The sequence below is a fragment of the Geotrypetes seraphini genome, chromosome 2, assembly GCF_902459505.1.
Source record: "Geotrypetes seraphini chromosome 2, aGeoSer1.1, whole genome shotgun sequence".
Classification (NCBI taxonomy): Eukaryota; Metazoa; Chordata; class Amphibia; order Gymnophiona; family Dermophiidae; genus Geotrypetes; species Geotrypetes seraphini.
This window is the reverse complement of record NC_047085.1, coordinates 118,868,340-118,892,287: the sequence shown is the minus strand read 5'-3', so window position 1 is coordinate 118,892,287 and position 23,948 is coordinate 118,868,340. Positions and strand designations below refer to the sequence as shown.

Here is a 23,948-nt window from a genome sequence, read left to right as displayed (position 1 = left end):
CATCGGTGCCGCAGCTTGCCTCAGAGAGGGTGACCTCGACAAGGATACACACCTCTAAGGAGACACAAGCCTTAAAAGTGAGCGATGCTGCTTGGTCTGCATCAAGGGACTCTACGCTAGTGCAACCTGCGACGCTTGCTGGGAAGCTAACGGCTTCTTAGCTGGCTTACCTGAGGGTGTAAGATCTCCCTGAGGGTTAGCCGGCTTACCTGAGGGTGCAAGATGTCGATGTAGGAGTCTGTGATGTCTATGGTTGCGAGGTCTTATTGATATCCATGACAGTCCTGAACAATTTCTCCTGCTGAAGTCAACGGCTTTTAATTGAGCACTTATGAAAGGTGGAACACCAGGCACAGGTTTCCACCTGGTGTTCAGGCCCAAGACACTGCAAGTACCAACTATGTGGGTTGATGAGGGAAATAGATTTGATACCTGCAGTTAATGGTCTAGATATGGATGGAAAGACCGCGTTACAAGATTAACTCTAATTGCTAAAGAGAAAATGAACCCTCAAAGGACGAAGCCCATGATGAAAGAAAGAGAAAGAAAATCTGTTCTCTTATTTTTTGTACCACAAGATAAAAGAAAAAAATAATAGCGACAAAAAAATAGAAAAAGTATGCGAAGCGGGAAGACAAAAAAGGACTGAACAGAGATCAGAAAAACATGACTTCTTCGCTCCACGGAAAACGAAGAAATGAGGTAGCACGAGCCTACTTTGGGCAGGAAGGCACTCATGCATGAGTGGTGTGGGCAGTTGCGAAGTTTCTAAAAACTTAAAGTGGTGATACACTTTTAAAGCTGTCCATACTGGGGCTCCATGGATGATGTCTTCCACATGTGAGAATATGCTGCCTGCTTGTCCTAGGATAATATGCAACATGTATGCTGATAACAATTAGGGAGGTCTGTTTCAGGCACAATATCCAGGTCAGCACAAGTATGGAGAAGTTCATTTATTAGGTTATTTATTGCTTCCTTATTCTACTTAATAGTTTCATCTTCTACTGTGAATGTATTTCTGCACTAGATAGTGTACGATTTTTTTAAATAAAAACTATGAATAACTGCAAACATATGACGTGTAAAAAAATTTGGGGAATACACTTCTCCCTCCGTATTCACTGCAATAGGGGGATTAACAGAACCGCAAATACAGAAAAAACGCAAATAACTTTTTCATATGTTATTCACTGTTTTCTATTAAAAACCATCATGAATATAGTGAAACCGCGAATAACATGGTTGGGAGACCTGGTTTGTTCCTGAAGGAGAAGCAAAACATGGTGAAGAAAGTGCTGGGAATCAGCGATTTTCTCTGTAAATGCTTGAAATCAGCGATTTCTCTATGCAAGCCAAAAACCGTGAATAATCAAAACCGCAAATGCTGAAACCGCGAATACGGAGGGAGAAGTGTATTGAGTATAGGTTCAAGGAGAAATATGCAAGAGGCTCCCTCTAGTGGGTAATGCCTTAAAAAAAAAAAAACTTTTCTCAATCAAATATACTGGGTCAATAGTATAGAAAATAGTCTCCCAAAGGATAGAACCAAACAAATAAACCAAAGTAAAGGAGAGAAGACTTTCAACCAAAGAGGTGCTCAGAACCTTGAACGAAGGTGATGAAAAACACTAACTGGGGAAAAACTCCTATAAGTGTTTCAATGCTCTATCATTGCATCTTCTCCATTGGAAGAAAGAAATCCGTGAAAAACTTGTGCAAAAACTTAACTGGTGTCAAAAATATATATATAATATAAGCAAAACGTATTTCTAATAATGTGCTGAAACTTAGCTTGCATGGGTGGTTAGGAAGCAGGCTCACTCCAGCAGGCTGTAACGCGTTTCGCCATTGGCTTCCTCAGAGAGCCTTCAAAAGCTGGAACAGAGTGAAACTTCTTCCTTCCTCTTCCCCCGTCCCTTCCTTTTGGAGCAGCAGCGTGTCTGGCCGGCTCAGTCCATCGTTCTGTTCAAAACCGCGGGTTGGCGGGTCCTCGCGCTATCCACTCCTGCATCGGAAGCCTCTCTGACATCACAACATCAGAGAGGCTTCAGACGCAGGCACGGATCTCGCGAGGAGCCGCCACCCGCGGCTTTGAACGGAAAGATCAACTGAGCCGGCCAGACACACTGCTGCTCCACAAGGAAAGGACGGAAGGGGAAGGGAAAGAGAAATGCTTCTGCTGCAAAGGAAAGAGGGACCCTAGGGAAATGCTGCTGCTGTACAGGGAAAGGGGAAGAGAAATGCCTCTCCTGCACAGGAAAGGGGGAAGGGAAATGCTGCTGCTGCACAGGGAAAGGGAGGGGGAGGGAAAGGGGAAGAGAAATGCTTCTGCTGCACAGGAAAGGGGGAAGGGAAATGCTGCTTCTGTTGCTGCTGCACCCAATTGGGGAAAGAGAGGGAAGGAAGGAGAAGGGAGAGGAGAGGAACAAGAGAAGCCAAGTTCATGGGAGGGAGGGAAGGAAAGGAGATATCAGACCATGGAGGGGAAGGGAGAGATGCCAGGGCATAGGGGAAGGGAAGGAGACAGATGTCAGATCAGGGGAAAGGAAGGAAGGAGGGAGGGAGGGAGAGAAAAGAAGGAAAGAGATGGCAGACCATGGAAATAGGACAGAAGAAGAGAGAGATAGGAAGGGAAGGGAAGACATGGAAACGTAGATTTTGAAAAGAAAGCAGAAAAATTGAACATTAAGTTAATGCCAAAGATGGATGCAAGGCAGAACGTGAAGACGGAGAGACAAACAGTCAAAGGACAAGAAGGCCCTGGAAACATAGTTGAAAGCACAGAAAAATAAAGTCACCAGACAACAAAGGTAGGGAAAATGATTTTATTTTCAATATAGTGATTGAAATGTGCCAGTTTTGAGAAAGAAAAGATATTAAACTTTAAATGTGAGGGCTGCAGAAAAAATAGAGTACTTGGAGGGCCGCAGAAAAAATAGTTAATGTCTTATTAAAGAAATGACAATTTTGCATAAAGTAAAACTTTATAGTTTATATATCTTTCCTTTTAACTGTTAAAGGAAAGTTTTATAAACTATAAAGAGTTATACCTCATGCAAAATTGTCATTTCTTCAATAAGACATTAACTATTTTTTCTGCGGCCCTCCAAGTACCTACAAATCAAAAATGTGGCCCAACAAAGGGTTTGAGTTTGAGACCACTGGTTTAAACCAAAGCAGTTGATCACCTCTAAAAGAGGAGAAATAATGAGGTTGTCACGGATCTCCCCAACCAAATCAAATCAAATCTATTCTACTCTGTAACAAAGACAATTAAACAGCATAAAACTTAATACAAACAAAGATGGACCCAAACATGCCACCTACCTGCATGCAACCAGCACTAACATTTATACAACTGTTATAGACTCTCCCATGGACTTTGCCCTAGTGAACTATCATATTATGTATTGTACTTGCTTGACAAGTACATCGTTCGCTCTCTTATCAAGCCACAAATTGGAAAGCAGATATGCATCCATTGTTACTGACTTCAAATTCTTATTTACATTATGTAAGTCTCTGTTAATGTACAAATTTCTTTATATTCTTAACCACATCGAAAAGCAAAGGTTTTGCGGATTATAAATTATTTTATGTTATGTAACGTTTATACCCACTGGTTGCCCTAAGACAAGCATTTGGGGGACAGACGTCCCCTGTCTGAGAAAGACAGCAGGCCAACGCGACATCTAACGGGGTGGGTGTCAAGACTCCTGTCCTTTCTCACATGAAAAATTATCAAGGTTGGAACCTAATCTTCTCTTCCAGTGCAGGAGGGACAGGAATCCTGACTAATAGAACATACCAAAGCAGTTCCCTGAGACTAAGGTGGGGCAGATGAGTCTGTTCTGAGCACCGAGGGTCCATTTCTGCAACTACATACTCTCTGTAAAAGCCTCCGATGGCATTTGCTTTCAAAGAAATCAATGGCGGTGGGCATCTCTCCCGCTGCCGGGGTTTTAAACAGTGCTGTCACTGTACCGGCACCCCTAGACCAGTTGCTGATTTTTGTCGCCAAAAGCCAATGCCGCTCTTAGAGAATTGTTCGGTGATTTATAAGAATCCACTGGAATGCTCCTTTCAGTATTAAAGAGCCCATTTGCAAGGTATAAAGCTTCAAAAACTTTTGCTCTGTCATAATGTTGAAGATTCCTGGAATTTACAGGTGTGATAATTGTCACTGATGATATGAAAACTGAGATTGTGAATAACTCAAAATTACTTGAATAAAAAAAAAAATACAGTACCTGCACATTACATTGGAAACTCAGCCTTGAGGCCTTGTAATAAAGAGATTAAGCTCACAGATTGGCATTCCCTGTCTAAATTGCTGATTCTACATTTCAGCTAATGCTAGGAAGTTCAGGTTGATTTTGTGACTCTTAAGAGACATAGATTTATGTACCATTCTTCATATACATACGTGGGGATTAAGGTTCTCAGAGGAACAAGAAATTTGGGTGTTTTACAGAGAATCTATTTCTTGTAGATTAGAATCTGCAGGAAGTAGGGCTTTTTACTGACATGATTGATATTTGAAAGGTCAGAGATCAAAAGTGATTTAGGAAGAAAAGTGAAACACTGCCACCTGCTGGGTTTAAAAACTTAGCAGAATGGACTTTTAATGTTAAAATTGACGTAAAGCATTTTTGGAAAGGAAGTCTGTGATCAACTGTGCCATTGTGTTCTAAAGCATGGTAATTATTACAAATGATGTCACATAGGATATAAATCTGTTTGCCTTGTTTCCTCTCTTTGAAGAGCACTGAAATTCTAAGGGCTTGCTCTTCCCAGACAATGGGAGTTCTGTCAATAAAACATATTTGTTTTTTACATGGCTTTTCCTCGCTGTTATTTCAATTCACAGAACGGAGTCTCTAGCCCAATCATGTGGGGGAGAGAATCCATTCTGGCCATTCTTTTGGCCTCAATGTTCAAGTCTTCAGCCTACTTGAACAATAGAAACATATAAAAAAAGCGTGTTAAGACAAACATACCTGAATGTGAACATCCAAAGCAAAACAAGAATTAACTTAAAACATGTACCGGTTCACTAAGAGGGTACCTATCATATGAAAATCTTAAACTTGAGAACCCTCACTGGGTAGGAACGTGCACTTTGTCACCTGAGCCACCAAGGAGTCTTTAGGCATAGCAAACATCTGCTGGAACTCCTGGTCCGTAGGATATAACTTGGAGATTGTTTTTGTCACCTTAAGGGAGCTCTCAGGGTTCTCCCATTGCTCAGAAACCAGGATTTTCATATCCAGATACCACAGAAAGGTAGTACGCTTAGAGCGGATCCCACTCAACAGGAACATTGGGTAATAGGCTGAGGAGGATCAATTTTGAGCTCCTTCAGACTCATTCAGGTCCATAAAAGCAACAGACTTGAACACAGTCTGAACAGATGGGTCATAGTTCTGGTACACAGCAGCACTTACTCCCTGGTCTACTTCACTCAGAACTACATCATCCTTAACTGAGGTTTCATTCTGGAAAAAAGGCAAAACATCCAGATCATCCTCCTCAGTAATACCATCTGACTGAGTGTTAAGAGTCTGGGGGAGAGGCAGGTCTTCTTAACAGAACTGACGCAGGACCAGGGGAAGGCTGCAAAGCTGGTCACACTCCGACTGACCCAGAAGGTTTATTAACGCCGCCGATATAGGCTTGCCAGAGCAAGTTTATAGAGTCCAGCATAAAGGGCACCGAGGACCGAGAACCCACTTCAAGAGGAGGGTTGGAGCACTTTCTTTTCAATTTGGGGCCATCAACACTCTTACTAGGCACTGGTGCCACATTCCAGGACTCCCGAGAGGCTAAAATCATCCCCCAATCATCCCAACAACCTCCTGGCAGCCTTAATGAGATGGTCAGAGGCTGAACCATACACCTCCCCATCTTGTTTGATGGTACACATGACGCAAGAGCACTCTTCCGGTGCCCAAGTGGAGCAAACTTCACATGAATTCATGAGACTGGAGCTTGAGGACTCCATCTCTGGTGGTCAGAAGTGAAAATGAGGCTTTTTAAGAAAGTTTGAGAACTTAGAATTCAAATCATGAAAAATCCAAGATGGCTGCTACCAGGATTTCTCACTGAAAAAATGGCTGTAACTGCAACAGAGGACAGTCAAAACCGGTGATTTTAGGATTTTTGGGGTGGGGAAACAAGGCTACATCAAATAAAATCTTCAAAAACAACAAATTCAGAACACCATCCACCCCCTCCCAAACTGCCCTGTGGCAGTGACAGCCCTACTCACAGACCAGACACTGGAAAGAAGTGCTGCAGCCTGCTTCAGCTTCTCTAAGGGTAGCTGCCGGAGAGGACCTCTGCCATCAGGAAAGCTGCATCTTCTGAATCTTCGAGCCACTGCCAGACTGAGCCTCAACCACCGGGACCAGGATCTAAATGCCACGAGTAGGAAAGAAAATGCAGCCAACACACCGTGTGCACTCCACAGAAACACAATTGGTGTCCATATAGCCTGCGCTAACACTCCTAATCAAATCAAGGAGTGTGCAAGCAGTAGAGGAAAACCCCTAGCTCCACAGTTCAAGCAGACAGGCTGAGCAGGTTCTCACAGTATCCACCTGTCAGCTGCAGACCAAAGTCTGCTCCTCTCATGCAGGCTACACCAGAGCTGTATTGGAACACAAAGTCCCGTGAAAACACTCACACAAAACAAACAAACAAAAAAACTCGAGCAGGTCAAAGTTGCTCCTGCAGGCTCGCTTGCAGAAGAAATAACTGACTGGGGGCAGCAGAAAGCAGGGAGAAGGAGGAGGTGCTGAAAGCAATGTTCAGTATCTCCTGCATCTGACTCGTGGGAATGGATGGAAGACCCTTGGTTCAGCATATTATCCCTATTGCACTGGAAATTTGAGTTTAATCAAATTTAAATTAAAACCCTTTCTTTAAACTTACTGTTCTCCGATGCCTGTTTGATGCCTGGCTCATCTTCCTGTGAATCTGGAGAGAGTCCTATAATGTCAAACCTATGCCAAAAAATAAAAGCATTAATAAGCAATTCTTAAAAAGATTACTCATTCGGATGTCATATTTCTCGAAGACTACACATCTAGAGAATTGGTCACCCAGGACATAGCTCACTAATGTAATTTATAATCCATTAAGGTCAAGACTCTGTAGTTCTTCTGGTACTATTATCAGAGCTCTTAATTAGTTCTGTACAGTTTGCTATGCCAGACATTTCTAGGGAACTAAAAGTTGGCAGGAAGAATAAAATAGAACTCTGGGGAACATTCTGAATGTTCTAACGGAACAGCAAAGTCCCTCAGATCAATTTTTAAAAAGCACAGAACAGGTTTCATTCCCAAAGCAGCTCTATGAATACAAGGCACATTTCTAGGTTTATTGAAGGTACAAGGGGGTGTTGAAAAGTTCTCAGCCCAAGCAAGAAAGGAATAATGTGGAGCCATGAAACTTACAAGTTTTTACACATATTCACCCCTTAGTTCAACACACTTGGCACATTGTGTCTGAAGTTTCTGTAACCCTTCCAAAAAGAAATCGTCTGGTAACCGAAAGCACAGTTACTTACCGTAACAGGTGTTATCCAGGGACAGCAGGCAGATATTCTCTACATGTGGGTGACGTCATCCATGGAGCCCCGTCGCGGACAGCTTTTCAAGCAAACTTGATTGAAGATATCAAAGTTTGCTAGTGTTGCCCACGCATGCGTGTGCCTTCCTGCTCCACTAGAGGGTGCATCCCCTCCTCGTGGTCTTCAGTTCAGATAGCTAGCAAAGAAGCCAACCTCAGGGAGATGGGAGGGTTACGAGAATATCTGCCTGCTGTCCCTGGATAACACCTGTTACGGTAAGTAACTGTGCTTTATCCCAGGACAAGCAGGCAGCATATTCTCTACATGTGGGAATCCTCCAAGCTAACCAAAAAAGGGACGGAGGGAAAGTTGGCAATTCATGAAAACAGATTACGCAAAACTGACTGGCCAAACTGGCCGTCACGCCTGGAAAAGGCATCCAGACAGTAGTGAGAGATGAAGGTATGAACCGAAGACCAAGTGGCAGCCTTGCAGATCTCCTCAATAGGCGTAGCCCTGAGTAAAGCGACCGACGACGCCAATGCTCAGACTCGATGTTCCGTGACCCGATCTTGCAGCGAGAGACCAGCCTGAGCGTAGCAAAAAGAAATACAAGCAGCCACCCAGTTGGATAAGGTGCGCTTGGAAACAAGACGGCCCAACCGATTAGGATCAAAAGAGATGAAAAGTTGAAAAGCCGTCCGATGAGACTCGGTGCGACGCAGGTAAAAGGCCAACGCCCTTTTACAGTCAAGCGTGTGAAGTGCCACCTCACCAAGATGAGAGTGGGGCTTCAGAAAAAACACCGGAAGAACAATGGACTGGTTGAGGTGGAAATCCGAAACCACCCTAGGCAAGAACTTAGGATGAGTACGAAGGACCACCTTGTCATGATGAAATACAGTAAAAGGCGGGTCCGCAACCAGAGCATGCAGCTCACTGACTCTGCGGGCAGACGTGAGAGCAACAATGGAACACCACCTTCCACGTGAGATACTTCAGAGGAGCCTTATCAATGGGTTCAAATGGAGGTTTCATCAATTGAGCCAGAACCACATTAAGATCCCAAACCTCCGAAGGGGGCTTGAGGGGAGGATGAACATTGAAAAGGCCCTTCATAATGCGGAAAACCATCGGATGGACAGAGAGCAGTTTCTCATCAAGAAAGGCAGCAATGGCACTGAGGTGGACTCGAATAGATGTCGATTTGAGGCCAGACCGAGACAAGTGGAACAGATAATCCAGCACGGAAGACAAGGAGGCCGAGGGTGGATCCAAGCGGTGTTTAGCACACCACGCTGCAAATCTGGTCCATTTCTGAGAATAGCATTGTCGAGTGGAGCTCTTCCTGGAGGCCTCGAGAACATCCCTTACCGACTGAGAGAAATCGAAGGAGGGAGGCACCTGGAGAGGAACCAAGCTGTTAAGTGTAGAGACTGCAGATTGGGATGCAACAGCGAACCCCGACTCTAAGACCAAGGAAGCAAAGGAGCGTTCGTGTTCGGAGAGGCGTTTCGTGGCGGCCTCGATGGAATCATCGAACAGCTCATTCCCCAAGCACGGAAGATTGGCCAACCGGTCTTGCAGGTTTGGGTCCATGTCGACAATGCGGAGCCACGCCAGTCGGCGCATGGCCACCGCATAGGCTGAGACCATGGAGTACAACTCAAACGCATCATAGGAGGCCTGAAACATGTACAGCCGAAGCTGCGAAAGAGTATCCACAAGCTGGTGAAACTCCGCACGGCGCTTGGAAGGCAAATCGTCCTCGAAAGATAGAAGGGACTTGATACACCACTTGAGATGGACGTAAAGGTAAAGTTGTAATTCAGGACTCTGTTCGCCATCATGGAGTTCTGATATAGGCGCTTCCCGAACTTATCCATAGTCCTGCCCTCCCGACCCGGCGGAACAGCGGCATAGACCTTGGACGGGTGAGACTTCTTGAGGGTATACTCCACTACCAAGGACTGGTGAGAAAGCTGCGCCTTCTCAAACCCCTTGCAAGGCACCGTCCGATACCGAGACTCCATTTTTGATGGAATAGCCGGAATATAATAGGAAGTCTCCAAATTGCGAAAGAAAGTCTGCTGCAACACCGGATTCAGGGGCAGCCGCAAGAGGGCCTGCTCTCAGAATGCTCCCCAAGGGGAGTGGTGGAACGAGACCGCAGGGCAGCTGAAAAGGAGGGGGAAACCTCCCTGGAATACTTTGGTGGCACATCCGTATCCACAAGCATGGATGCCGAAGAAACCCCGTTGAAGGAACGAGGAGGGGTCGATGAGAGCTTGCGCTTAGAAGTCCCCGGAGGGGAGGACCTCGGTGTACGGGCCGTCAAGGGCCAACAATGGCGCCCCGGAGAACCCCTGCCCGAAGACAAGCCTCGGGAAAAGGAGGCAGGGTCCCCCGAGGCCGGCTCCTCCTGGATCGGGATACCCAACCGGACCGGCAACCTCAGCAGACTCGGGTTGGACAAGGTGAGGTCCGAGGTCTTAATGGAGCCGGTAGTGCGAGGACCCGGGGACCTGCCCCGCCTCGGGGGGGAGTCCCAGGGATGCTTCTCAAGGCGCCTCAACCGGTGCCTCGACCGAGGCCGACTCGAGGGAGAGGCATGGCTCAATGGAAGAGGCGAGGACAAACGCCGAGACCGACGTGCCTTGCCTCGAGAAACCTCGACGTGACTATCAGGCTGGTCCACAAAGCGCGAGGTCAAGGCCGGAGCAAGCTGAGCCAATGCCAAGGAGAGCTCCGAGGAGATGATAGCCTTCAGCATCTCCTCGAACATCGGCACCGTGACCATATTCGGCCGGGCAGGTGCAGCAGTGCGTCCACCGAGGTCGACCTCGAGGATGAGTATTCCCATATGGCGGCAGCACGCTTGGAGGCTTTGGAGGGTGGTCTCATCGAGGCTGGCGGGACTACACTCACCGCCTGGACGGCCAGAGACTCCGAGGAAGGCTTCTTCAGTAGCTGAGCTGAACCTGAAGGAGGAAGAGGGGACTTACCCGGAGCCGAGGTCTTCGAGGTCGAGGCCGCCGAGGCCTTCGAGGTTGAGGGAGACTTGCCCGGGGCTGAGGTCTTAGAGGCCGACGTCGAGACCGAGGCCAAGGTTGAGGCTGAGACCGGGGTCGAAGCAGGAGCAGCCTCCATGGCGAAGAGCTCCACAATCCTGGCCCTATGCCGCTGAAGAGCCCGAGGCTGAAGGGTGGCACAACGAGGACAGGAGTCCGTGGGGTGATCAGCACCCAGGCACAGAATACACCAGCGGTGCGGGTCTGTGATGGAAATAACCCGACCACACTGGAAGCACTTCTTAAACCCGGTAAGAGGCCGGGACATAAGTTTCAGACAGCCACAGCCATGCGAGGCCAAGCGGCCACGGCAAACCAGGAGCCCCCGGTCACCGAGAGAAAAACAAACACACACACGATCAAGTAGTCAAATGAAGGAAAAAAACGCACAGCGACTCCCGATGAAAATAAAGAAGTCGCGGTGCTAGAAAGGCACTTAGACGAATGCAGAGAAGAGAGACAGGGCTTTCTGGCTCCATGGAAAACTAAGAACTAAAGGCCACGAGGAGGGGATGCGCCCTCTAGTGAAGCAGGAAGGCACACGCATGCGTGGGCAGCACTAGCAAACTTTGAGATCTTCAATCAAGTTTGCTTGAAAAGCTGTCCGTGACGGGGCTCCATGGATGACGTCACCCACCTGTAGAGAATATGTTGCCTGCTTGTCCTGGGTTAAATACTGCTCGCTGCTGCAATCACCTCTGAATCATTTGAAAATTGTTGCCCTTTCAAACTCTTTTTAAGGTTTGGAAACAGAAAATAGTTAGATGTGGTGAGTAGGATGGATGATCTATGCACTGAAACCCCAACTGAGTCAAAACATGCATTGTTTTGTCAGCCTTGTGAGAAGGTGCATCGTCCTGCAAAAAGAATTCCTTTCCACAGCATCCACCACCTTTTTTCTTTCAATGCCTCCTTTAATTTGCACAGCAAGTTACAGTAGTATTTTGCATTAACTGTTTGGCCCCTTGGAAAATAGTGATTACGACACCTTCCTGATCGCAAAACACTATGGGCTGACTTTTGGATCTTGAATTTCCTTGGCATCAGAGAACCTGAGTGCCGCCATTACATGGACTGTTTTGTCTCAGGATCATAGTGGTGCAATCATGTTTTGTCAACAGTAAGTAGTTCTAAAAAGTTGGCACCAGTTTGCTGAAAATGCTGCAAAAATCAACTTGGAAGTGCCTACTCAATGTCGTTTCTCGTCTGCATTCAAACATTTGGGCACCCACTTGGCTTACAGCTTCTGCTTATCCAGTTGTATTCCCTGGATATAAGTAGTGTCTCAGCAATTGTTTAACCAATATTTGCCTATCTGCCAAAGTCAGCTCAATGATATGGTCAGCAATTTCAGGATGTAGCAAGGTCTGGGAGGCCTCAAACTGTGTCAACTCCTGAAATTGCTGACCATGTCATTGAGCTGACTTTGGCAGATAGGCAAATATTGGTTAAACAAAATCTCCACTCTGAAAGTTTGCACATCACTATGGTGGAATATGATGGGCATTTGTCATTCAATGTTTGCATCATACATTCATGGATTTCCTTTGGAAATTTCTTCTACAGGAATAGGAACTTCATGAATGCTTAGAGTTCCACACTTGAAAATTCTACACTTTTCATTGACATGACACTCTTTTTAGCTACAGTGGCAAAACAACACTCATAATTTAGGAAGTTCGTTGGTCAGAGAACTTTTCAGCACCGCTCGTAATATACCAACTAAAATACCGTAAGCCACTACCAGCAAAGAATTATGGCACCAAAACTTATTTAGCAACTTAACACTAATTTTCACCATTTACTAATTGGATTTTAAAACTGTATTTTACACCATAAAGGACCTCAGAACGTGAAGAAATTGGGAACAAGAGTTAAAATCAGAGCTTAAATGACATGTAGGTTATCCATCCCCAAAATATGGGATGTGAAACCTCAAGCAGAACATGTACAGCATAGTTACTTACCTGTAGCAAATGTTATCCGAGCACAGCAGGCAGATATTCTCCAAGGTAGGTGACATCATCCACGGAGCCTGGTATGGATTGTGCAAAAGTGTACTGACACTAAAAAAATCGTGAGACTGCCCATATCATGCATGCCTCAGTGCCTTCCTGCCTGATGTTGGCTCACAAGACCACTGTCTGCATTTTGTTATTGAGCTGATTAATTAATTAACCTTATTAAGCTACTAGGAATATATTAGACTAGTATAGAGAGCCTTAGGATTTTATTATGTTTTATTTAGTGTTTCATTCTTAGATAGTCTTAGGGTTATATTGTATGTTTATTTACTGTTTGATTCTTTACAGGTAATGAAATATAAAGAGTTCTCCATTCCGATCTACGTTTGTTAACGCTCACAGCTTGATTGATCTTTATGTGCAGCGACACAGCCTTCAAGCGTCAGCCCAGCCTGAGCATAACAAAAGGCGATACAATTCATCAGCTAGGTGGAGATGATTCTCTTGGTGACAGGAGTTCCAAGTTTGTTTGGATTGAAAGAGAGGAATAGCTGAGTGGACGTTCTGTGAAGATTTTTTCAATCCAAATAAGTTAGAGCATGTTTACAGTACAAAGTGTGGAGTGCAGTTTCACCAGGGTGAGAATGTGGTCTTGGAAAGAAGACAGGAAGTACTATAGACTGGTTGAGATGAAATTCCAAGATGACCTTTGGGCAGAACTTGGGATGGGTGCAAAGAACTACCATATTATTGATTGAATGTTTTATAAAGGTGGCTCTGACACAAGTACTTGATAGTTTGCTGACTCAGCATGCAGATGTGAGATATATGAGAAATACTACTTTCCAAGTGAGATATTTGAGAGGTGAAGATGCAAGTGGTTCAAAGGGAGGCTTCATGAGAGTGGAAAGGTTAACATTGAGATCCCAAATGCCTAGAATTCGGAAAAACAATAGAATATTAATGGACACATGGAAAACTTTAAGATTTATTAATAATTTAACACCTCTTCCAATTCAAAAATCTACATATCAAAATATATGGCTAAACCCCAGGATCCAAACAGGCGGTTTTAAGATTATCTGGAAGGATTGGATTAAAGCAGGTATACGAACCTTAAATGATGTTATATCTAATGGCAAACTGCTGGATTTTTCACAGCTGCAACTTAAATTTGGTCTAGATAAAAAACAAAGTTATAAGTGGTTGCAACTGAAGCAGGCTATTCAGGCAGGGTTCCCTGAATGGAACTCTCTTAATAATCAATTTAGTTTGGATTTTTTATGCTTTCAGGCAGACTTCCTGGGTCACCAGGCCGCACAGTGGTATAAATTATTATCTGGCTATTTAAATAAGAAATATATAATAACAATAATCACAGTTTTAATTTTAAAAACATTTCAAAATTATTAGTGAAAAACTCAGACCCTTAACCCGTGAATAATAGTGTAATCACACCACCTGAGGTTCAATAGGGGACCATCATAGTTTTTCACTGTCCCCACATACCATCCATACTTTGTAACAAAATAAATACACCAGGTACCGGTACTTATCTGAATCGGATGGACTATCGTTGTTATAGAACCGCCAAGGAATGTGATGTGCCAAGTGCAATAAAATAACAATAAAGTTGATTGAAGAAAAATTGACTCTAATAACCCTGTCCCCCCTGGTTATTAGAGTCAATTTTTCTTCAATCAACTTTATTGTTATTTTATTGCACTTGGCACATCACATTCCTTGGCGGTTCTATAACAACGATAGTCCATCCGATTCAGATAAGTACCTGGTGTATTTATTTTGTTACAAAGTATGGATGGTATGTGGGGACAGTGAAAAACTATGATGGTCCCCTATTGAACCTCAGGTGGTGTGATTACACTATTATTCACGGGTTCAGGGTCTGAGTTTTTCACTAATAATTTTGAAATGTTTTTAAAATTAAAACTGTGATTATTGTTATTATATATTACGTCAGTATCACAGAAGAAGATAATTTTTCTCTCCAATTTATGGTGTATTTAAATAAGAAACCAAAAACTGGACTTAGAGATATTTGGAGCATTGAGATTAAGCATCAAATTAGTGCGTCTCAATGGCCACGTATTTGGTCCTGGAGGATGAAGTGTACAATGTCTGCATCTATGAGGCAAACATGGTTTTTCCTGTTGCATAGAGCACTCTGGACCCCTATTCGTTTACAAAACTTGGATTGTTCTAAGTCTAATAGATGTTGGCATTGTCATCTTGAAGCTGAAACTTTAGATCATTTGTTTTATTGTCCATTCATTAAGGCTTTTTGGGAGTCTATTTGAGATCAAATAAATTGTTTGTTAGAGAACCATGTAGCATTGTCATATGACACAATTTTATTTGGCATGACTATGAGAGCTAAATGTCAAATATCTGCTAATAATAACAAGTTTTTATTGATATTAACAGGAGTTGCCATCCAACAAATAACACATAATTGGAAGGACTGTAGAAGACTGAATTATTGTTTTTGGTAGTCTTCAGTTTGTCATGTGTATAAAATGGAAAGAGCGTTGGCTGTTCAAAAAGGTTATTATAATAAATTTAAGGATGTGTGGGGACCTTTATTAAATTATAGTAATGAATAAGTTACACTTTTCCCAATCTTAATACACATGTGGATTTGGGGGGGGGGGGATTTCTTGTTTTTCCATTAAGAATATATAGATGATTGTCGTAAGATATTATTTTCATGTGGTATATATTAGTTGTATATGAATTTGGGAGGGGGGTGGGGGTTAAATCTTCTTGGTGTATGATATTGAAAATTTTTCAAGTGATGTATTATATTTGGTTGATATTTACTGTACACTTGATGTAAGTTTTAAAATGAATAAAGAAATTATTTAAAAAAAAAAAAATCCCAAGCAACTGGAGGAGGTTTGATTGGTGGTTTGGTATAATAAAGGTCTTTCATGAATCTGGAAACCAGAGAATGTACTGATAATAGCTTTTTTATCCAGAAGAGTATGAAAGCACTAATAGCACTAAGATGAACTCTGAATGAAGTAGTCTTAAGATCAGTTAGAGAGGTGCAAAAGATAGACCAGAACCGATGGAAGAGGACAAGTGTTCAGATCCAGGGAGTTGAGAATACACCATACTGTGTAACGAGTCCACTTAAAAACAGCAGCGGCACTCTGTGGAAGATTTTCTAAAAGCTTCTATGATGGCTGACTTGTGTAGATAATGGAAAAGTATCTAATTGCTGGAAGAGAGATACCATGCTGTGAGAATTAATGAATGTAGATTGGGATGGAGGAGAGAGCCCTCATTCAGTGTCAACAATAAAAGGAAGACTTGAAGCGTGACTGGTTCCCGTACACTGAATTCCAAGAGGAGAGGTATCCATGGTTGTCGCAGCCACCAAGGTGCTATGAGAATCATGGTGGTGTGTTCTCAATGAAGTCTGAGTAAGGTTTTCCTGACTAGAAGAACTGGAGGAAAAGCATAAAGGAACTTGTTTTGCCAGTTGAGGAGAAAGGCATCTGACTCCAGACAATTGGAAGTGCAGAGTATGGAACAGAAAAGTGGAAGTTTGTGGTTATGGGGAGATACAAAGAGCTCCACCTCTGGAGTCCCCAAATCCTTGAATATCTGATGTTAACACAGTTGAGTGACTATTCTTGAGGTTGTAGTAGTCTGTTTAACTTAACTGTTAAAATATTTTGTTTCCCTGCCAGATAAACTGCTTTGAGAAATATGTTGTGAGGAATCTTCCAAGACCACATTTGAATTACTTCTTGGCAAATACAGCAAGACCCTGTGCCTCCTTTGTTTGTTTACGTAGTACATGGCTACCTAGTTGTTGAGTACTACCTGATTGAAGAGAAAGTCTTGGAAAGTATACAGAGCATTGTGGATTGCCCATAATTTGAGAAAGTTTATGTGGAGAATTTTCTCATGAGGATTCCAGCTACTTTATGTATGGAGGCCGCCAATATAGGCTCCCCACCAATGTATTTTTATGTGGTGGAGTATGGAATAGAAGGCCCCTGGAAAGATTGACCCCAGTCTGAAGAGATTGACGAAAATCCATTTGCTATTTTTGTTTCAAACACTACTATTGTGGGTAAAGTGGTTGGTTTTAGACAATTTCCAACAGAGGACTTTTAGTTTAATCTGGGCATATCACTGAACTCGGTTAGGGAGGAAAGCAAAGGGGGAGGGGATTTGGCGGTTCCCAATCTTGTTACATACTATCAAGCAGCAAATCTGAGTGTGATTCTTGAATGGCAGGCTCAAGAAGGTAAACAGTGGGTGGATATTGAGCAGTAAGTAGTGAGCCCCACTCCTTTGATGCATAGGCCCTAGATTCTTAAGTTTCACATGAGTGGGGGGGGAGACCTTCCAGTCGGTATTCACTACATTGCAGGTATGGAAGGGCATGCATAGATTCCTTCTAGAGGGCAAGCAGTATTCATGGTTTACCTCACTGTGATTTAACCCAGAATTTGCCCCAGGAAGGGAGGGGCATTATGGGAAGCAAAGGGTTTAGTATGTGCAGGACAATTGTATGATGAGGCCATGAAGCAGTTACAACCTTTCCCAGAGCTACAAATTGCATTTAGATTGGTCCCTGGGGATATATTCCCCAAACTATAGGTTAAACATTATATCATGTCTTCAGGACTATTTTGAGACCTGACTATAGGGAAAACTGCTTTTGACGTGTTGACTCCTCGCCTGCAGAAAGGGGCTATACGAGTCTTATATAAGTGCCTCAATACTTGCAGGGGAGAAGCTTTGCCTTATATGAAAGCTTGGGAGCGGGATTTGGGGTATGAATTAAGCAAGAATGACTGGGAACTGATTTGGCATAGGGTTCAAGCCTCCGGCAAAGCAACTTTGTTGATAGAGAATGGGTATAAAGTGTTAATGAGAGGGTACTACACACCTGTACAACTGACCACTATGTGCGGGAGAGGGGAGGGGACTTGCTGGAGGGGCTGTGAGAAACCAGGGACATATCTGCATACGTGGTGGGATTGTAGACTAATGTATAAGTGTTGGATTTCTGTTTTTTTAAGAACTTTCCAAAATATTGGATAAACAGCTCACTGCGGAGTGGGAGCCGTACTGTTCCATAAATAAGAGGGGAGTGTGTGACGCAGTGGTTAAAGCTACAGCCTCAGCACCCTGGTGTTGTGGGTTCAAATCCACACTGCTCCTTGTGACCCTGGGCAAGTCATTTAATCCCCCCATTGCCCCAGGTACATTAGACAGATTGTGAGCCAGCCAGGACAGACAGGGAAAAATGCTTAAGCACCTGAATAAATTCATGGAAACCGTTCTGAGCTCTCCTGGGAGAATGGAATAGAAAATTGAATAAATAAATAAGAGATCTGGAGGATAGTGAATTAAAATTTTGGCAATTGACACTTACTGCAGCTCGATTATTGGGCGCATGGTATAAGAATAAACTGACTGCATTAACACATGGTCAGCTTCATGGTTACAAGAGGATTTGGAGGAGGTTTGATAGAGGGATGGGTGGGAGGTAGAGATTACATTGTTGTGGATGTTCCTATTAGTTCTGTTGTAATTTCGGGTAGGCGCATCAAAGCACTGTGTTTGCCTATCTGATGGTTGTAATTTTCTGCCTGAGATTTGTGCATCTGTTAGGTTTTCAATAAAAGAAGTTTATAAAAAAAGAAACCGAAAGACAGTGCAAACAAGGAAAAATATAAAACTTAAATCCTAGGTGTTACCATTCAACAGGATTTAAGCAGAAAGAAGATCCTGTCTGCTTAAAACCTGCTTGGCAGGCATTCCCTGATATTCAGCAACGCTTAACACAGTGTCATTGAATATCCTCTCTGACCACTGCAGTACTATGCAGTCTCTGGCTTGAGTCAAGAGAGCAGCAGACAATTAGGACTGAATTTTTGCAAAGTCCTATCTATCTTTGCTTAACTATGTGGGTGCTGGTACTGAATATCAGCCACTACCCACATAACATCTACGTTGTTAACACTCAGAAGATTAGTACCAGTGCTTAGACACAGCCCAGCACTGAATATCTGGGCTTAATTCTGCCTGAAGCTGTCAGCGTAAACATTGACTGCCACAGGCTAGATATTTGACCCTTCATGGTCCATATACATACATAGCTTGAGACAAACAGAACAATGAGAACAGTAGCAAAAATCTCATTAAATCCAAGGTGAAATATATTTTTACTGATCTCAGCTCCAAATGTTATAATGCACACAGCATTAGACAGACAATGTTCTTGTATAATATACTTACCAAGATGGCATAGCCATGTTCATATTTAGTGTAACAGGTTTAATTGGCCTAAAGAAAAAGTCATGAAAAACAAAATCAATTACATAAACTACAAAAGCTATGCAGTACTACATAAGTTTACAGCCCCTCAAATAAAACTATTTTAAGGTCTCAATACACCACAAAAAGACAGGTATCAACTATTAAAAGTATTATTAGAAGAAAATGAGCATTTACAGATTGTTCAAGACAGACTTTTTGAAACCCAGGAAGCTGGCAACTTCGCCCGACTCCTACCGCACCATATCTTCACTCAATGTTGATATAAAAATTTTGGTCAAGATTCTAGCAGATAGAATATCTGTACATCTTCCCCAATTAATTGGACCGGAATACAGGTGGGCTTTGTTAGGGGCCGACAATCAGTGCTAAACGTCCAAAAGGTTATCCTAGAAGTGGCACATGCGTAACATTACAAAATCCCATCTTTGATAGCCTAGATGCGGGCTCGTGCCTTTAGCAGGGTGGATTGGCCCTATCTTTTCACATTATTGGAATATATGGGAGTAGATGGATGGTATCTTTGGGCACTTAAGCATTGCATGCTTCCCTGGTAGTGCGCTTATGGGTTAATGATATTACTACAGACCCTCTTCCTATCGGTCGAGGAACTAGATGAGATTGCCCCTTGTCCCGTCTATTATTTCTTCTTTATTTAGAGCCGTTTCTCCGAACAATCTTAAGATTTGGATATTTCCGGCATCACTATGTCTACTCATACTGTAAAAGTATTGGCATTTGCGGATGATTTAATATTCACTTTGGCTCATCCAAAACATCCACATCTATTTGGAGTTCTCATTGAATCGTCACAAATCTCTGGCATTAGCTCTTCCTTCTACTCTGCAAGACTCTTGGGAGGGAGAGTTTCTGTTCTCTTGTGCACAGGACTCCTTTAAATATTTGGGGGTGATTTTTCTAAAGGACCTTTCTACTATATATGTGACCAATTTTGACACCCTCTTAGTAGATACTGTACAAAACCTAAAAACATGGTCCTCTTTTCCTCTGTCTCGGGGAGAGTGGCTCTATACAATATGGTTTTATTTCCTTGATGGTTGTACAGATTTGAAGTATTGCCAGTCTTATTGTCCCATTCACATAATTTTCAACTTACTAGAGCACTTCAACAATATATATGGGATGGTATGAGGGCGAGGATGACATTGACCAGGGCATGTCTCCCCAGGGAGAGGGGTGGCTATAGATTGCTAAATATTCATTGGTATGCGATGGCATGTCACAAGAGACATATCAACGACTGGTTTAGGGGTACCTCCTTTGGAATTATCGCTGTTAACTCCTTCCCATTTTAGCTATTACATCAAGTTTCAAGTTTATAAAAAATTTTGATAAAATGCAAATCAAAACTTCTAAGCGTTTTATAATTTATAATTAAAAAGGGGTGATGGGCCGCTGCGTGAGCGGACTGCTGGGCGCGATGGACCTCCGGTCTGACCCAGCAGAGGCACTGCTTATGTTCTTATTACCTGCTTGTCACCTAACAACCTTGGTCGAGAGACAATATCGGAAATGTTTAGTCTTTCTGCATAACAACACATACCATTACGATTTCATCATGTGGGCCTGCAGGAATGTCAACCAGGGACCAACTTTGGTGTCTTAGCCAGAACGTGGTTGAAGGACTTTAATAGCGAATTCATAGCAAAACAGGTGCAACATGTGCTGAAGGGTGCATGAACATTAGCATCTAATGTATTACATTGGGAATTGCAACTTAAGTTTATTCTTCGACTCTATATTTCCCCAACACGAGCTTTTTGTATGGGAATAACATAGTTTCATGGTTGTCTCAAGTGTCATCAGCCTCATGTCTTATTAGGACATTAGTTTTGGTCATGTCCCCGTATTTCATTGGTTTGGACACACCTGAGACACTATTTCTTCCTTATGGAGTCGGCTTTGCACGCCAACGCCACGAGCACTCTTTGGTTATTATTCCATTCTATCTCCAAAACCTAGAGATGTGTCAGTGTTTGTGGCCAGAGCTGTGTTACTTAGTAAAAAGGCTATTTTGGCAAGCTGGCTGTCTCCTGACCCACCGACTTATACGCAGTGAAGATCATTAATGATTGTTCAAAAACGCCAACAATTTGTGGACATTGAGTCTCCTCCAGGCCGTCGTTTTTGTCAGATTTGGGATGGATCTTATGCCTCATGCCCACAGTCGCATATTGAACATGTGACCTATTGTTATTTGTTGTAATTTAGTGTGCTGTACAACTGATACTGTTGTTGAGGAGGGGGGAATCAGTTAAAGTACATATACAAAGAAACAAGGCACTGTCTTGTACTATTGTTTATGTTTTTCATTTGGAAATTGATTAAAAAAAAATATTTAAACAAATTCTAACCTGCCTAAAATGGTTAGATAGTGCAGGATAAAAAAAAATTAAATAAGAATAAAATAATGAAAAAGGTATGAGTTTTAAATCTAATACATACATTATTAATAAGTGCTCAAACTGAACTACTCTGCACATTCTTTTAACGTTGTATAAAAAGATTAGGGTTTTTTTTAATTTCCATATCAGACTCTTCCTTGAAATGGTCAATATTTGCAGCACAGCTAAAATATCATACATGAACCAGGAAAGAATGTATGTATGGGAAACAAGAATGTCTTTTCTTCTAATTAGAAAAAGACAGAAGTAAAGATGTTTCACAGGGGGAAATAAGGGAAAGGAAATAATTTAATAAATAAAAACTTACGCATGTGGACAAATGTATTTTATATGAGGACTTCGTATATCTGCAAATGCTTCTGCCCAGCCATGCCTGTTAAAAAAAAAAAAGATGCGTTAAACTTCATTATTTACATTCATTTGAACTAGTGTCATGATATATACTTGGCAGGTTTAAATCGATTATCTACATAAATTTAAAGGAGAAAAAAAAAAAAAAAGTCACACAGAGCTTAACTGTGCAATATTCAAAAATAGTCATCACAAAGATCTTCTTTCAAAGGAATAATATTTAATTTCTAAGCCACTTTGTCCTACCTGCTAGTTAAAGCAGAATATCAAGTGAACAACAAAAAAAACGAACTAGATGACAGGAAGGGCTCACATGCTTTGTGTTAATGGCTATGCACCAATGGCAATATTAGAGCATGGCTGTTAATTCAGAACATGGGAAAAGCAGCCATTTTCTAGCTGTGGTCGAAATTGCCTTAGTGTACAGGAAAGATCCATGTAAGGGTGCACAAAGGCCATTTTCTACTGCAGCTTTTACTCCTGGCGGAATTCTGTGCAACTGTGCAGAATTCTACACAAATCTTCCATTCTGTCCCTGTCCCCTCCTCCTCCCCCATGTGGGTATGGCCTCTCTCCCTCCAACCAACTACCCAATGAGATCTGACATACCTGCGAGCTTCACAAGGAAGTAATGGCAGCAGCCGGCCGGCCGAAGCAGCGCAGTGAACGGGCTTGCATGTGGCCGGCACAGCAGGGCCTTCCCTCTGTCACATCACTTCCTATAGAAAGGAACTGTTACCAGAACATGTTTGAAAGTAGTTTTGATGAGCAGTTAAAGACCAACAGCTAAAAAGTTGTGGAAGAGTCTGTTATTAGTGGACCTGTGGATTTTGTTCTCCAAATACAATCACAGAGACTCAACAACTCTCCAACAGCGCTTGAAGTGCTGGCTTACAGCCTAGAAAAGGAAGACTATAAGAAGCTGTTTAATATTATGCAAAGAACATAAGAAGTTGCCTCCGCTGAGGCAGACCAGAGGTCCATCTTGCCCAGCGGTCCGCTCCCGCGGCGGCCCATCAGGCTTATTGCCTGAACAGTGGTCCCTGACTAATTTTATAACTTACCTCTAATCCTATCCCTATAACCTACCTCTACTCCTATCTGTGCAAAGCAAGTAAAAAGATTATTTATTTATTTTAAAAATTTATATCCCGCCTAATACCACCTAAGCAGTTTGATGATGGATGTCTGAACTGTTAGGGGTTTCAAGGACTCTATTGGACGAACTCCTAGATTTTTCTTTTGTTTTGTGAATGTTTGCCAAATGCAGCACTCCCCAGAGTAGTGCCCTAGAAGTGGTATGCACAGCTTTATTGTTGTTTTCTTTTGAGGAAAGAGACTAAAGGACTTGATGTTTTGGCTTGGTGTCCAGTATTATGAATATGGGAGAATTCTGACCATGTTTGTGTGTTCTGGAACAGATTGCAACAACAACAAAAAAAAAAAACCACAACTAACTTAAGATACCAAGCTGTGGAAGTTGTCATTGGGGTTTGTTTGAACTGATTTTTGTTGATTAAAAAGGCCACCAGCCTCATGATCCAAGATGGCGTCGAGGTCAGATGCCTGAGCGGTGCTCTCCGCTAACGCTGATCTCTCTACCCTCTTCCCCCTTACCTTTCATTGTTGTGGGCTGGTTGTTGTTATTGGCGTTTTTGAGATTCTTTGTCGGGTGGATTTGCGTGCTGCTGGACCAAGCGTGCAACTAATACCCATGCAACGGGGAAGAGGAAGGGAGCCTCCCGGCCAACTCCTCCGGTGACCGGAACCTCCAAAAATCTAAGACAGACGACGCTGGATGGGGGAATTGCGTGCCAGGCTACAGAAACACCCCCGACTTCAGTAGGAACACACCAAACTCTGTGGCAAACCTTAGTGATGATCAGGTTTCCCTTAGCTTGATCCAGGGGAGAGTTACTCGCCAACCCGGAAGAGTGAGCTCTGAAGAGATAGTGGCAACCCAGTCAGTTCTCCCGAGAAGAGGAGCAGATGCTAAGCCCGGAGGAGCAGAGGGAGGTGAAGTTATGGAGGATGAAGTCCCCGCTGGAGCCCAGACATCGGCAATCAATTCAGAGACTACATTACCTTCTGTAAGTAACAACGTGAAGTTTGGAGAGTTGATTAAGCCAGCAGTAGTAAATTTAATAATAATAATAATAACTTTATTTTTCTATACCGCCATAGTCAATCGACTTCTAGGCGGTTTACAGTGTAAGAAGGCTGGACAATC

The 23,948-nt window shown here is 43.0% G+C and overlaps 1 protein-coding gene across 2 annotated transcripts in view; it reads right to left on the bottom strand.

Annotated features, from left to right (window-relative positions):
* Positions 1 to 23,948, bottom strand: part of LYPLA1 (lysophospholipase 1) — a 160,990-nt gene that overhangs the window by 120,360 nt on the left and 16,682 nt on the right. For both annotated transcript variants that reach the window (XR_004538334.1, XM_033933657.1), the window contains exons 3-5: positions 21,675 to 21,740; positions 18,903 to 18,950; positions 6,940 to 7,010 (exon numbers count right to left, since the gene is read on the bottom strand). Coding sequence is in view for 1 of the 2 variants with exons in the window: in XM_033933657.1 (XP_033789548.1) it covers positions 6,940 to 7,010; positions 18,903 to 18,950; positions 21,675 to 21,740 (185 nt within the window). In the remaining variant the exon portion in view is untranslated. The remainder of the gene's footprint in view (positions 1 to 6,939; positions 7,011 to 18,902; positions 18,951 to 21,674; positions 21,741 to 23,948) is intronic.